This window comes from Hyaena hyaena, unplaced genomic scaffold, assembly GCF_003009895.1.
Source record: "Hyaena hyaena isolate Hyena2069 unplaced genomic scaffold, ASM300989v1 scaffold_306, whole genome shotgun sequence".
Lineage (NCBI taxonomy): Eukaryota > Metazoa > Chordata > Mammalia > Carnivora > Hyaenidae > Hyaena > Hyaena hyaena.
Genome location: NW_024080935.1, coordinates 516577 through 531192, shown reverse-complemented (window position 1 = coordinate 531192; position 14616 = coordinate 516577). Strand labels below are relative to the sequence as shown.

At 51.8% G+C, this 14616-nt stretch overlaps 1 protein-coding gene across 1 annotated transcript; it reads left to right on the top strand.

Annotated features, from left to right (window-relative positions):
• The first annotated feature begins 3954 nt into the window (after positions 1-3954).
• Positions 3955-9834, top strand: CD19 (CD19 molecule). Its single transcript, XM_039247729.1, has 15 exons — positions 3955-4048; positions 4295-4549; positions 4879-5082; positions 5212-5505; positions 6779-6886; positions 7152-7200; positions 7483-7571; positions 7956-8069; positions 8205-8309; positions 8397-8465; positions 8554-8613; positions 8719-8775; positions 9308-9400; positions 9502-9603; positions 9761-9834. Exons 1-14 carry the CDS (start codon positions 3964-3966, stop codon positions 9591-9593), a joined length of 1674 nt encoding a protein of 557 aa, XP_039103660.1. The 5' UTR covers positions 3955-3963; the 3' UTR covers positions 9594-9603; positions 9761-9834.
• Positions 9835-14616: the final 4782 nt, after the last annotated feature.

Below are 14616 nucleotides of genomic sequence, written 5' to 3'. Positions count from 1 at the left end.
TCAAGCCCCATATTGGGTGTAGAGATTAAACAAACAAACTTAAAAAAAAGTGTGATTTTTTTTAAGTTTATTTATTTATTTTGAGACAAAGAAAGTGGGAGAGGGACAGAGGGAGAGAGGGAGAGAGAATCCCAAGCAGGCTCCACACTCAGCACAGAGTCAGCTGTGCAGCTCAATTCCACGAACCTTGAGATCATGACCTGAGCTGAAATTGAGTGGGACACGCAACCAACTGAATCACCCAGGTGCCCCAAGAGTATGACAGTTTCTAATGAAACTAAACATGATCTTATTTGAACACACCAAGCTTTTCCCCACCCCAGTAGACACCTCCTCTGTCTCAAGTAGCTAGCTCTATCACCTGTCTGCCATTAAATGACTTCTTATCGTCTGAAACTGTTTATTGATTAACTTGTCTATTACCTGTCCCCCTTTACCCTTCCAGGTCCCCAAAACTTGAGTCAAAGCTTCATGAGGTTAGGAACCTTGTCTTGTTTCTGCTGTTACCCCAGCACCTAGCACAGTGCCTGATTTAGAAAACAAAACAAAACAAAACACACATAGTAAACATTTGGTGAATAAATGAATGAACACTTTCCTTACTCATCTCTCTGGCTTCCCTCTAATCTCCCCTCCACACTGCAGCCAGGGGGAGTTTAGGTAAATGCAGATTGGGCCAGGTTAGGTGCTCCTGGCTGGCTCAGTCGGAGGAGGGTGAGACCCTTGATCTCAGGGTCATTTGAGTTTGAGCCCCAAGTTGGATGTGGAGATTACAAAACAAAAAATTTGGGGGCACCTAGGTGACTCCGTCAAAGTGTCCAACTCTTGATTTCAGCTCAGGTCATGATCTCATGGTTCATGAGTTCAAGCTCCACTTTGGGCTCGCGTAGGGATTCTCTCTCTTTCTCCCTCTCTCTCTGCTCCTCCTGCGTGTTCTTTCTCTCTCAAAAATAACTAAACTTAAATAAAAAGGAGTATTAAAAAAAATCTGGCCAGGTTAACTCCTGCTTGTAAATCCCCAGGAGTTTACTGACCTCAGATTCCCTGTGTGTGTGGCAGAGTTTCTTGGGAAGGAAGTGAAATGGGGACTATAAATAAGGCTCCAGTCAACTGTCAGGCTTGGATTTTATCCTGAGGCCCTGGGAGCCTTTGAAGGCTATTGAGCAGGAGAAGCACATGACTAATACCAAGGAAGTTCTTTCTGTGTAGAGTTTAGGTAAAGAGCAAAAGAGAGATAGAAGACAGCCCACAAAAGAGGCTATTGAAGTGGTTCTGGTTGGGAAAGGAAGGACCCCAAAAAAAGGAGGAACTGGATTCTAGAAATACTTAGGATGAAAAATGGACTAGCCCTGGTGACTGAGTGCATGAGAGAGATGTGAAGAGAAAGCTTTCTTTTACTCTTCCTAATTTCTTTTTGTTGACTTTTTTTGCCAGCAAAAACCGGTTTACTTGCGAATAGCAGAGAATTGCAATTCAGGATAAGTAAGGGACAGCAAAAACCATAGGCTAGCCCAACAAATACAGGTGAGGAATGTTGTTTTGTGGAGAAGAAGAATTTGGGAGGGATTGGGGTGCCGGGGTCTCCCAGTTGGTTAAACGTAGGACTTTGGCTCAGGTCATGATCTTGCTGTTCGTGAGAACCCATATCAGGCTCTGTGCTGACAGGTCAGAGCCTGGAGCCTGTTTCGGAATCTGTGACTCCCTCTCTCTCTGCCCCTCCCTCGCTCACGCTTTGTCTCCCTCTGTCTCAAAAAATAAATAAACCTTTAAAAAATTTTTTAACAAGAAGTTGGGAGGGGTTGTTTTGAATGAAAATTCATTGGAGAAAAGCAAGAATTCAGGACGATAATGGTTTCTCATTGGCTGAGCTGCCGGGGTGGTCGATTTCTTGTAGGAGATGTAACGTTTATCTTCATCCTGTTGGGATGATTCTTTCCTGTGGAAGGTTCTTCTGTTGAGCCTGTAACTGACAATGCTTCCTACAATTGAGGTAGAACCGTATGGCATGAGAGCTCCCCCTTCTCGCCTGGTTTCCCTTCATTAATTTTCACATTTTACGCAACAAATACTTATTGAGCACCCACTAGATGCCAGGGAACAAGCCAGTAAAGATCCCTGTTGTTGAAGAGTGAACATTCTGGGCCAGGAAAGTAGTTGAGAGATTACGAAATAAGCAAGCATATTTGGGAATCGGGGCAAACGCTGGGAAAAAAATCAAAGAGGGGTGTGACATCCAAAGTCCCTGGAGGGTCAGGGAAGGCCTCTTGGAGGAAATATAATTTGATCTGAGGGATAAAGAGGAGCCAGAGAAGTAGAAAAGCCAAGGAGGGATCAGGAAGAAGAGCGGCAAGTGCAAAGTCTTTGTTTGGAGTGAGGGACAGAGTAGTAGAGGGTTGAGATGGGAAATGGACGTAGGGGCAGCGTCACTCGCGCTGTCAGCGCAGAACCAGATGTGAGGCTCGAACCCATGAACTGTGAGATCACGACCTGACCTGAAACCAAGGGTCAGATGCTTACTCAACTGAACCACCCAGGCGGCCTGCCACTGTGGTGTTCTAAGCAGGAAAGTGCAGGTGAGGCAGAAGGAGACTGGAGAGATTTTGTTGAATGAAAGGCAAACGGAGCCCTGCCACCTCATCTTCTCCATTCCCCAATGCCCCACTCTTCCTCCTCCCAGCCACCCCGACCTGACCAAAGGGAAGTGGGGCCTTACCAGCTGGAGGGTCCCCTGGGGTTCGCCTGAAGCAAACAGGAAGCTGCAGCCCAGCGAGACGGGCTTGGGAACTGGCAACCGAGAAAGCAGGTCTCCTGGGTCCCTGGACCCTTTCCCTGAGTGACTGCAGAGTTAAAGCGGAGACACACCCACATATGCAGACAGAGAGAGAGAGAGAGAGAGCTGGGGGAGGAGGAAAGGAGGGGAGAAACAGGGTGGGGGTGGGGGACAGAAGAGCAGATTTATTAAGAGTCAGGATTCCTGAGTTCTAGTGCTGCTTCTATGACCACCAGCTCATTGTGTGAGCTCAGGCAACACCCTGCCCTTTGGGGGCCTCAATTTCCCCGTTTCTAAATGGGTTCTTTCCATAACCGAAGCAGGCAGGGGCTTCCTGGGGGAAGAACAGGGAGACAAAGGGGCACTGATCGCCAGTCATTTCTCAGGACTGCTGGGGGAGCTGCAGCACCAACCTGGCACTCGCTCTTGGCCACTGGTTGATGCTGTCTCTCATTAACTGAGGGCCTACTATGCACCAGGCGCTGGGCTAAAAATGCTGCACGTATACTGTCTTGTTTAATCTTCACAAACAAGATTTTCATGGTACTATTATTGTCCCCAGTTTACAGAGAAAGAAACCAGAGCTTAGATGAATGAAGAAATTTAGCCAAGTGGTAGACGTGGAGGGTTCAAAGTCAAGTCTGCCCGATCCCAAAGTATGTTGCACAGAGTGGGAAGGAGGCCCAAGACATGTTGATTGAATGAATGAATGGGGTATGTGTGTGAAGAGAAAGGAGGTTAGAGCCTGAGGTTGAAGGAGGGAGGAGGAGGAGGAGGAGGGAGCCCCCAAAACTGGAGCCACTCAATTTAACAAATAGTCATTGGGTGCCTGCGATGTGCCAAGTCCGTCCCAGGGCACTGTGCATTCAGCGGTGAGCAGGACCAAGTCTCTGCCTCGAGGGTTTGTACTCTAGTGGGAGGAACAGAAAGTGACACACGAGTAAGTTCATTTCACATGGTGCGAAGTGTCGGGATGAAAATAAAAGTGTGTCAGGGAAGAGACAAGTTTTGTGGGTCCGGAGGGGTGCATAGAGAAGGGAACTGGAGGCGTAACCACCCCCTTCCTCCCCAGGGGGGACTGCCTGCCCGCCGCCCGCCCCCACAGACACACATGGTTCAGTGCCCCCCAGGCCCCCGCCTGCCCCAGCATTCTCCGCGCGGCCAAGCTGGGTGCCCCGGGGAGTCTGGCCGCCATGCCACCTCCTCTCCTCTTCTTCCTCCTCTTCCTAACCCCTGAGGGAGTCAGGCCCCAGAAAAGGCTGCAGGTGGAGGCTAAAGGTATGTCCAAAGGATACAGATGGAAGGAGTTCGGGCTGGAAACTTGGGCCTGGCTGGGTGCCCTTGGCCAAGTAACTTACCCTCTCTGGGCCTTCATTTTATTATTTATAAAACTCAGGGAGGGGGTGGAAGAACTCTGAGCTCATCTACTTCCAGCTTGTGGGGCCGCTGGGTTATCACCCAGTGTGAAGAATGAAGGGAGCTAAGAGTTCCTCTCTCTCTGTCTCTCTGTCTCTCTCTCCTCAGAGGGAAGCAAAGCTGAGCTTCCATGCCTCAAAGGTACCTCAGACGGTCCTCCTGAGCAGCAGACCTGGTTTCAGGGGGCTCGGTCAGACCTGGGCCAAGGTTCACAAGGTCTGGGCATCCAGAAGGGGACCCTGGGCATCCAGCTCCTCATCTTCAATGTCTCCTACCAGATGGGGGGCTTCTACGTATGCCAGCTGGGGCCCCCTTCTGAGCAGGCCTGGCAGTCTGGCTGGACGGTCAGCGTCGAGGGCAGTGGTGAGGTCTGGGCGAGGGTAGGGAGGGGTGGGTGAGAAGGGGAAGGCCCACCACGCATGGAGGACAGTCTGGTAGCTACGACAGATTTTCAGGGAGGGGTTGAAGGGTCTGAGGGACAAGCACACAGCTAGGTTGAGGTGGCTTCTAAAAACTCCCGTGGCTTCGTGACTTCAGCACTGAGCTGTTCTTCTCTTTCGCTCTCGTCTCTCTCTGAGTTCCTCTCTCTCTCTCTCTGGGTCTTTGTCCCTCTCTGTCTCTGTCTTTCTGGGTCTCTGGGTCTCTCTTCCTGTCCTGGATGTGTCTGTATCTGGTTCCGGGTCTTTTCCCAGGGGAGCTGTTCCGCTGGAATGCTTCATACCTAAATGACCCAGGCTGTGGCCTGGGGAACAGGTCCCCAGAGGGCCCCAAGCCCTCTTCTGGTTACCCCACAAGCTCCCAGCTGTACGTGTGGGCCAAAGACCACCCTGAGATCTGGGAGACAGACCCTGAATGTGCCTCCCCCAGGGGCAGTCTGAACCAGAGCCTCAACCAAGGTAAGGTGATGGGGAGATGCCAGGAAGTGGGGGTTCCAGGGATGGGGGGCAGTGATTGGGAACCGGAGGGTTTGCAGGGAGGAGACCCCAGGGATTATGCTTTCCTAGCCTTGGCTCTCCCTGCCCTAGACCTCACCGTGGCCCCTGGCTCCGCATTCTGGCTGCCCTGTGAGGTGCCCCCTGCCTCCGTGGCCAGAGGCCCCATCTCCTGGACCCACGTGCGTCCCAAGAAGCACAACATCTCATTGCTGAGCTTAAACCTGAGGGAGGATGCCCCGATCAGAGAGATGTGGGTCCTGGACAGCCTCAGGGGAGGGGCTGTTCTGTTGCTGCCCCAGGCCACGGCTCGAGATGCTGGCACCTATCACTGTTACCTTGGCAACGTGACCATCGAGATGCAGCTGAAGGTCACCGCCCAGACAGGTAGAGTTTCTCCCAGTTGTGGGGCATCTATGTGGGGCTACTGGGAAGAACTGGAAGCCAGCCAACCCTGGCTCCCCGACCTGAGAGCTAGTACCAGACTCATCTGAAAGCCCAGCTTCCACACCGCACACTTGATTCCATCTCTGTCCTCCCTTGTTTCCAAATCACGACTTTTCTGGGTCTTCTCTTCCCACGGGCTGCTCCTTCCCATCAGCGGGGACACGGTCTTCTTTCTTCCCCAGTCCTCACTGTCGGAGCCGGAGGCCTCTTCTTACACCATAAGCACCCTCTCATCCTGGTCTACGCTTTCTTCCTGTTTGCCTTCCTCTACTCCCATGGCTCCTTGGGCCACTGTGCCTTAATGACTCGATTCCAGGTTCCATACACTTCACACCCAGCCATTTCCCAGAACTGCTATTTGATAGTCCATAGATACCGCAGGCTCAAAATACGCAAAACCAAACTCCACACCTTCCCAGAGTGTAGTCTTTTGGGTGGCCCTGTGTAAGTGAAGGACACCACCACCTGCCCAGAGGCCAAAGCCAGGAACCTGGGTACTTTCCTTTTCCTCACCCATCCATCAACTCCGGTCACAGTGCTCTGCACATTCTATCTCCTCCTGTGGTACCCCAGCCACAGTTCTCAAACTCACCCTCAACTTTCACGCCCAGCACGTTGCAGCCTCCCACCTCTAACCCTGTGAACCTGACTGTCCTTCTCTTTGAAAAAGACTGTCTTTGAGTATAGCAGGAAGCTGATCTTCATGCCCCACCCCTTTAAAAAAATTTTTAACGTTTTTTTTTTTTTTTAATTTCTGAGAGAGAGAGAGAGAGAGAGAGAGAGATACAGTATGAGCAGGGGAGGGTCAGAGAGAGAGAGGGAGATACAGAATCTAAAGCAGGTTCCAGGCTCTGAGCTGTCAGCACAGACCTCGATGCAGGAATCAAACCCACGAACCGTGAGATCATGAGCTGAGCCGAAGTCGGACGCTTAACCAACTGAGCCACCCAGGCACCCCCTTCCATCCCCCCCCCCCTTAATCCTAACATAGAGTCTGACTACAGTCATGGTTTGTTCAGTAAATGCTGCCCCAGGCCCCATGTCAGGCTCTGGGGCACAGTCCGTGACCTCAGAGGGCGTGAGAAGAGCTCTCCTTGTAGCATGTGATTCTGAGGACCTGTGTCTCACCTATGTTCCTGAAACTTATGGCCTCAGGCTGGGAAGCAAGATGCCAGCCTGGGGCCCTCATTTCATACCTGCTTCCCTCTATCAGTAAGGTACTGGCTGCTGGAGGTTGGTGGCTGGAAAGTCCTCGTTGTGCCATTACTTTATATGATCATCTGCCTGGGTTCCCTGGCAAGCTTTCTTCATTTTCGAAGAGGTGAGTCATGTCCCTCAGCCCATCTGCCCACCCCACCCCATCTTCCTCAGCACAGCCCACAATGGCCAGTCTGACAGCCAAGCACCTTTCTCACACGCATACCTGCCCCATAGGCCTCCAATCCTGTCCCTGAATCCCCTAACCGCCCTCCAAAGTTATCGGGCCCCTTGGACTTTGAATCCCCTCCATGGACCCAAGTGGCCTCCCCAGTGCCCCGCAAATCTTTACCCTGCCTCCTCTGATCACTCCTCTTAACTCCCACCAGTCCTGATCCTCAGGAGGAAAAGAAAGCGAATGACCGATCCCACCAGAAGGTAATGATGCGGGCGCGCCTGCCGTTTCCCATTCCTGCACTTTTGCTTTATGCTTTGCGCTTACTGTTTCCTCTGCCCAGGATGTCTTTTCCTTCTCTACCGTTGAAATACTGCCCAAGCTTCAAAGCCCAGCTCCAAAGCTACCTCCTCTGTGAAGACCTCCTTAGAGTGATCCCAAACCCCTCTATAGGCTGTGCCAGAACACAGGAGCTAAGTACAAGTGACTACATCTTATCCTCTGAGGACCCCAGCCTCACAGTGCAACTCCTCTTCCTTCGCCAGGTTCTTCAAAGTGACGCCTCCCCCAGGAAGCGGGCCCCAGAATCAGTACGGGAACGTGCTCTCCCTTCCCACGCCCAACTCTGGCACAGGTAGGAGGCACCGCCTGCTCTCTGACTCCGTACCCATTTTCCAGGCCACTCCATTCCCCTGAGCGCCCCGCCTTCCCCAGCCCGGAGCTCCGCCTTCAGGAGAAAGCCCTGCCCAGGGGGCGGAGTCCCGTCCAGATTCGAGCCCCGCCCCTAGCGCCAGGGCCGTTCCCCCGGGCGAGTAGCCCCGCCCCCAGGACGCGGGTCCGAGAGGTCCGGTTCCGAGGGCCGCACCTCCCCAGAAACGGAGGCCACGTCCCAGGTGGCACAGCCTCCAGTGCCCCGCCGAGCCCGCAGCTTCCGCTCCTCTGCCCAGCCTCGCAGACCCTTAGCCTTGACCGCCCCCATCTCTTTTCTCCGGCCCCGTTACAACGTTCCTCCCGCCAGGACGCGCCCTGAGGTGGGCTGCAGAGCTGGGGGCCGCCGTCCAGTCTTATGGAAACCCGCGCAGCGACGTACAGGAGGCCAGAGTCGCGGGGTCCCGGAGCCCGCCACCAGCAGGTGATGGGGTGGGGTGGGGGCTGGGCAGGGGTCCTCACGTGGAAGGTGTTGGAGCGGTCTGTAGCAGGCCTAGTGGACTGGGGCCTGGAGGATGGGGGCTGTGACTCGGTTCCCACTTGTATCCCCAAACCCCAGGCCCGGAAGAAGAGGCAGGGGAAGCGTATGAGGAGCCGGACAGTGAGGAGGGCTCCGAGTTCTACGAGAATGACTCCAACCTCGGGCAGGACCAGCTGTCCCAGGGTAAGACTGCGCTCCCCGCGGCTGCCCCACCTTCTCTGCGGCGGGCCGGCCGTGGGCCCTCGCTGGACCCCCTTCCTTCCCCACCAGATGGCAGCGGCTATGAGAACCCCGAGGACGACGCCTTGGGTCCCGGGGATGAAGACTCCTTCTCCAGCGGTAATTTGGGGTCCTTGTGGGGCCGCAGAGGGCTGTGGAGCCCCTACAGGGCAGGAGTGGTCCCTGGAGTTCTCTTTTCGTCCTTCAGGAGCTGAGTCTTATGAGAATGAGGATGAAGAGATGCCCCAGCCAGTCGCCAGGACAGCAGGTAGCGTGAGGATGGTCAGGTTAATGCTGGGAGGTGTTTGTTTGGGGGGGGGGGTGGTATATGACCTGGACGCCAGGAGGAATAACTTCCCTCTTCCTTCTCCAGACTTCCTGAGCCCCCATGGGTCCGCCTGGGATCCCAGCAGGGAGGCAACCTCTCTAGGTGAGAAATGCTAGAAACCCTCCTGCCTTGCCCAGATTGGGTTGACCTGGCCTCAGCGCTGACTCCATGCTCCACCTTGACCTTGACTCTGACCCCTGACCTTGACTCTGATTCTGGCCTCAGGTGGGCTCCTAACATTAACCTCCACCCCACCCCTGATCCCAGTGTTTACCCCATCCCCACCTGTGACCGTCAGCTCTGATCCCAATCTGATTCCAGCCTGCATTTTGACCTCCACGTCACTGCAGCCCCAGGGCAAACCGCAACTCTGACCCCAGTTGTCTCTACAACCTTCTGAGACTGCGACTCTGACCTTGACTTCTTCCAGTTCGGTTCTTGACACTGATGATAATTGAATTCACACCTGACCGAACCCTGTACTTAACAAGGGCCCCGAACCTGTTGCTAACCGTAATCGCTCCTTTCCAATACCCACGGATCAGGCCTTTCACCTCCCTCTGCCTCTCAGATTCCTTCTGTATGTTAGGCCGCACTTCCCTGCCCCAAGCCCCCAACTCTCCTGCCCGCACAGGGTCCCAGTCCTACGAGGATATGAGAGGGATCCTGTATGCAGCCCCCCAGCTCCGCTCCTTTCGGGCCCAGCCGGGTCCTAGTCATGAGGAAGGTGGGTGCATCTCCTGCTGTCCCCTGCTGTCCTCTGAGGCTTCCCCCCTTCCCGGCCTACTCTGCCTCTTCCTGTATCTTACGCTTCCTGGTCCTAATCAGATGCAGACTCTTATGAGAACATGGATAATCCCAATGGGCCAGAACCCGCATGGGGAGGAGGGGGCCACATGGGCACCTGGAGCACCAGGTGATTCCTTCCAGGTGAGCTGGGAAATGCCCTCTACTGAAGGAGCAGGAAGAGGGAGATGAGTAGGAATAGAAGTGGTTCTCGGGGAGAGAGAGGGGAAAGGATTCCCAAGGCCTGGTGTTCAGGGGAAAGGGCTCCTGAAACTTCCTCATCACCGTTTCTTCTGCATAGCCTGGGCCTCCTTAGGCCCCCGAGATCCATACCGGATTCTGAAATCTGGGACCCCAAGCAGACAGTGTCAACCTCTGGAGCAGCATTGCCTTGGATGGTGTGTGTGTGTGCGTGTGTGTGTGCACATGTGTGTATATACCAATGAAACTTTGGCTCCCTTCGCTTACTCCAAATAAACTCAGTGACTTCTTCCAATCCTGTGACTTAAATGCCCTTGTATAGAAAGGGGAGGGAAGGTGAGGATATGTGTACCCCTATCCCCTCTCGAATCTAGCGGAGGACAGAGAGCTGCATCCTGGGTACGACAGAGGCCTCTTCCCTCCTGTGGCTTGGCCTGCGCCTGTTGCCCTCACTTGCCTGCCACTCTCATCATCCAGTTGTTCAGCCACCATTCATTGGCAGCGGGGGGTGCCCAGTGAAGAGGAAGCCATCCAGGAGTCGGCAGTCATCACTGACATGGACCTAGCATCTCCTGGGGCGCCCAGGGGGCTCAGTTGGTTAAGCGTCAACTTCGGCTCAGGTCATGATCTCATGCTTCGTGGGATCGAGCCCCACATTGGGCTCTGTGCTGACAGTTGGAGCCTGCTTCGGATCCTGTCTCCCTCTCTCTGGCCCTCCCCTGACCGCACGCTCTCTCTCTCAAAAATAAATAAACATTAAAAAAAATTTACTGAGCAGCTCCTATGCTTCAACACCAGTTAACTCATTAAACTTTCTTTTTTTTTTTTTAATTTTATTTTTATTTATTTCTAGGAGAGAGAGAGAGAGAGACAGCGTGAACAGGGGAGGGTCAGAGAGAGGGAGTCACAGACTGAAACAGGCTCCAGGCTCTGAGCTGGCAGTCAGCACAGAGCCCGACGCGGGGCTCGAACCCACCAACCGCGAGATCATGACCTAAGCGAAAGTCGGACGCTTAACCGACTAAGCCACCCAGGGGCCCCAGCTCATTAAACTTTCTTAAACATTTATTTATTTTTGAGAGAGAGTGCATGTATGCATTCATGGGTATGCAAGTGGGGGAAGGGCAGAGAGAGAGAGACAGAGGATCTGAAACAGGGCTTTGAGCGCAGAGCCCCATGGCTGGGGCTGGGCTCGAACTCATGAACCATGAGATCATGACCTGAGCAGAAATCAAGAGTTGGCCACTTAACCCACTGAGCCACCCAGGCGCCCCTCATTTAATCTTTACATAACCTCACAAGGTTATTGAGCACTTAGGTGCGAGGATTTTATGAAAGCATTCTATGTATATAGTATGTATATGTATATATGATTATGTATATTAGCTCATTTTATCTTCATAAACAACCATCTTTCATAGATGAGGAGGCTGAGGCAGAAAAGGTATACATAACATGCCCGAGGCTCGCCTTGCTGGGGTCGGGACTTGAACTCCGACAGTCTCCTTCCAGAGCCTATACTCTGTCTTGACGCTCCGCCTTCCTGGTTGGGATTTGGTCAGTCGGAAACCGAATGTCCGAGAGGCCAAGTAACCTGTTAGAGGTGACATCTCCAGCGCTTCACAGAGCTGGGTGTGACTCCGGAAACCTGGCTGCCATTTTAGCCATTGTACCCACTATCTGACAAACTGCTTCTGATTTAAAGCATGAACACGAAAACTTTCAGGGCGAAAAGTCTCCAGGTCCCAAAACCATCAGGTAGCAAACCCCACCAGGCCCAAATTCTTGTCGCAGGCAGAGGTGGAAATCAGTGGCTGCTCTGTCTTGATTCTTCTGCCGTCCACCTCCCCAGTGCCAGTGCTTTTCTGAAACCCAGTCCGTCTCCTGTTCCAGAAGGTGCTATATAGAAGACTGACTAGACTTCTCAGTGCTTACATAGTTTATTGCCAGAATTTTTCTCAATGTTCTTTCTTCGCACTGGCCTGTGTTTTAGAGACTGTCTTCCTTCTTTATCCCTGAACCTTTACAACGTACCTTCTGTGTGTTAACACATTATTATTCCGTGCCAGGCATTGTGCTAATATGTGCTTTACAGGTAGCATCTCATTTTATCTTTACGACAATCCTTTGAGCAAGAGACGCAAAACATTCTCATTTTACAGCTGAGAAGCCTGAGTCATGGAGAATTAAATACTTTTTAAAAAAATGTTTTATTTTATTTTTTTGAGAGACACACAGAGAGAGACAAATTGCGAGTAGAGAAGAAGCAGAGACACACAGAATCCCAAGCAGGCTCCAGGGTCTGAGCTGTCAGCACAGAGCCCAATGCGGTGCTCGAACCCACGAACTGTGAGATCATGACCTGAGCTGAAGTCAGGTGCTCAACTGACTGAGCCACCCAGGTGCCCCTAAATACTGTTGCTAACTGACCTTAGGTAACTTACTTAAGTTCAGTGACCCTCAGTTTCCCCGACTATATTATAGCATTAGGGACGGGGCATGGTGTAGTTACCATTATCTGTATGATGGGTTGAATTTCCCCATGGGGATGTCACCATGGAAGGTTTTTTGACTTCTTCATGCTTCTCTTGCCTGCAGGAGTCCCCAAGTTTCCTGGGTCCCACAGCCTGGGAGCCAGCTTGCTTCCATGTTGTATCCCAGGGCCTGTGGAGGGGTGTTTTTCTGTCTTCTGTGCCCAGAAGAGCCAGCCCCTTCTCACCTCCTAGTTTGGGGTAAGGCACTCAGTTTCAGTCTCTGCTGTTACTGGGGTATGACCTCTGTCCCCTGTGGGTATGAAAATCCCAGTCCTAAGGAATCTCAGTGTCCCTGTGGACTGCTTGACTTCAGCCACCTCTCAGCATTGTGGCTTTGATTTCCTTCTTTATTTCTAGCACCAGAAAGATTCTGTGTTGCTTTTGAGCTCAGGTGTCAATTTTATTTATTTATTTATTTATTTATTTATATTATTTTTTAAAATGTTTTTCATTTATTTCTGAAAGAGAGAGACAGTGTGAGCAGGGGAGGGTCAGAGAGAGAGGGAGATACAGAATCAGAAGCAGGCTCCAGTCTCTGAGCTAGCTGTCAGCACAGAGCCTGATGCAGGGCTTGAACCCATGAACTATGAGATCATGACCTGAGCCAAAGTCGGACGCTTAACCCACTGAGCCACCCAGGTGCTCCTCAGGTATCAATTTTAAAAAGAAGAAGAAGGGGCATCTGGGTGGCTCAGTGGGTTGAGCATCCAACTTTGGCTCAGGCATAATCTCATGGTTCATTAGTTCGAGTTCCACGTCAGGCTCTGTGCTGACAGCTCAGCTCAGATTTTGTGTCTTCGGGTTCTGTGTCTCCCTCTCTGTTCCACCCAGCTCCCACTCCATTTCTCTCAAAAATAAACGCTAAAAAAATTTTTTTAGGGGTGCCTGGGTGGTTTGGTTGGTTTAAGTGGCCAACTTCAACTCAGGTCATGATCTCACAATTCATGAGTTCGAGCCCCATGTTGGGCTCTGTGATGACAGCTCAGAACCTGGAGCCTGCTGCAGATTCTGTGTGTCTCTCTCTCTGCCCCTTCCCTGCTTGTTCTCTGTCTCTTAAAAAATGAATAAACAGGGGCGCCTGGGTGGCTCAGTCGGTTAAGCGTCCGACTTCAGCTTAGGTCATGATCTCACGGTTCGTGTTTTTGAGCCCTGCATGGGGCTCTGTGCTGACCCCTAGCTCAGAACCTGGAGGCTGTCTTCAGATTCTGTGTCTCCCTCTCTCTCTGACCCTCCCCTGTTCACGCTGTCTCTCTCTCTCAGAAATAAATTTTAAAAAATTTAAAAAATGAATAAACATTAAAAAATTAAAAGAATACAGTTTTTTAATAAAAAATAAAGAAGAGGGGTGCCTGGTTGGCTTAGTTGGTAGAGCACGTGACTCTCGATCTCAGAATTGTAAGTTTGAGCCCCATGTTGGGTGTAGAGATTACTTAAAAATAAAACCTTCAGGGACATCTGCGTGGCTCAGTCAGTTTAGTGTTCGACTTCAGCTCGGACACGATCTCATGGTTCATGAGTTCGAGCCCCACATTGGGCTTTGAGCTGATAGCGCAGAGCCTGCTTTGGATTCTCCGTCTCCCTCTCTCTCTGCCGCTTCCCCACTAACGCTGTTTCAAAAATAAACATTACAGGGGCACCTGGGTGGCTCAGTCGGTTAAGCGTCTGACTTCAGCTCAGGTCATGATATCGTGATTTGTGGGTTTGAGCCCTGCGTCGGGCTCTGTGCTGACAGCCAGTTCAGAGCTTGGAGCCTGTTTCAGATTCTGTATCTCCCTCTCTCTCTGACCATCCCCTGCTCACGCTGTCTCTCTCTCTCAGAATAAATAAAACATTAAAAAAATAATTTTTAAAAAAGAAAAAAAACCTTAAGAATAAGAAATACAGATCTACCCCAGCATTCGAACACCCACCTTACCCTTCAGCCAAAATAAGCTCTCCCAATTGCCATAATCCCCACCGCTCCCTATTACTTTTCATCCACCTGCTACAGTCCGTTGAATTTCCCTGCCTGTGCCTGAAGCATTCGAGCATGTGACTCTGCATAAAAACATCCTGCCTTCTTGAGGGCAAGTCCGTTCCAGGGTCTTCCCTATGCCCCTTGCACCCAGCCAAGAGATGGCAAAGATCAGGAGCTCCAGAAATAAGTGGGGAAGGAGGAGTGAAGAGATAACTCAGAAAGCCCTGAGTGCAGAGGCTGGAGCTGCTTCTGGGCTCTGCCACTAGGGGAGTGTGGAGGGAAGTTGGGAAATTCCAGCCCAGTGCTCTGGAATCAGATGACCTGTTTTTAAAAATTTTTAAATGTATATATTACTTATTTTGAGAGAGAGAAAGAGCAAGTGCAAGCAAGGGAAGGTCAGAGAGAGAGAGAGAGAGGGAGAGAGAGTGAATCCCAAGCAGGCTCTGTGCTATCAGCGCAGAGTCT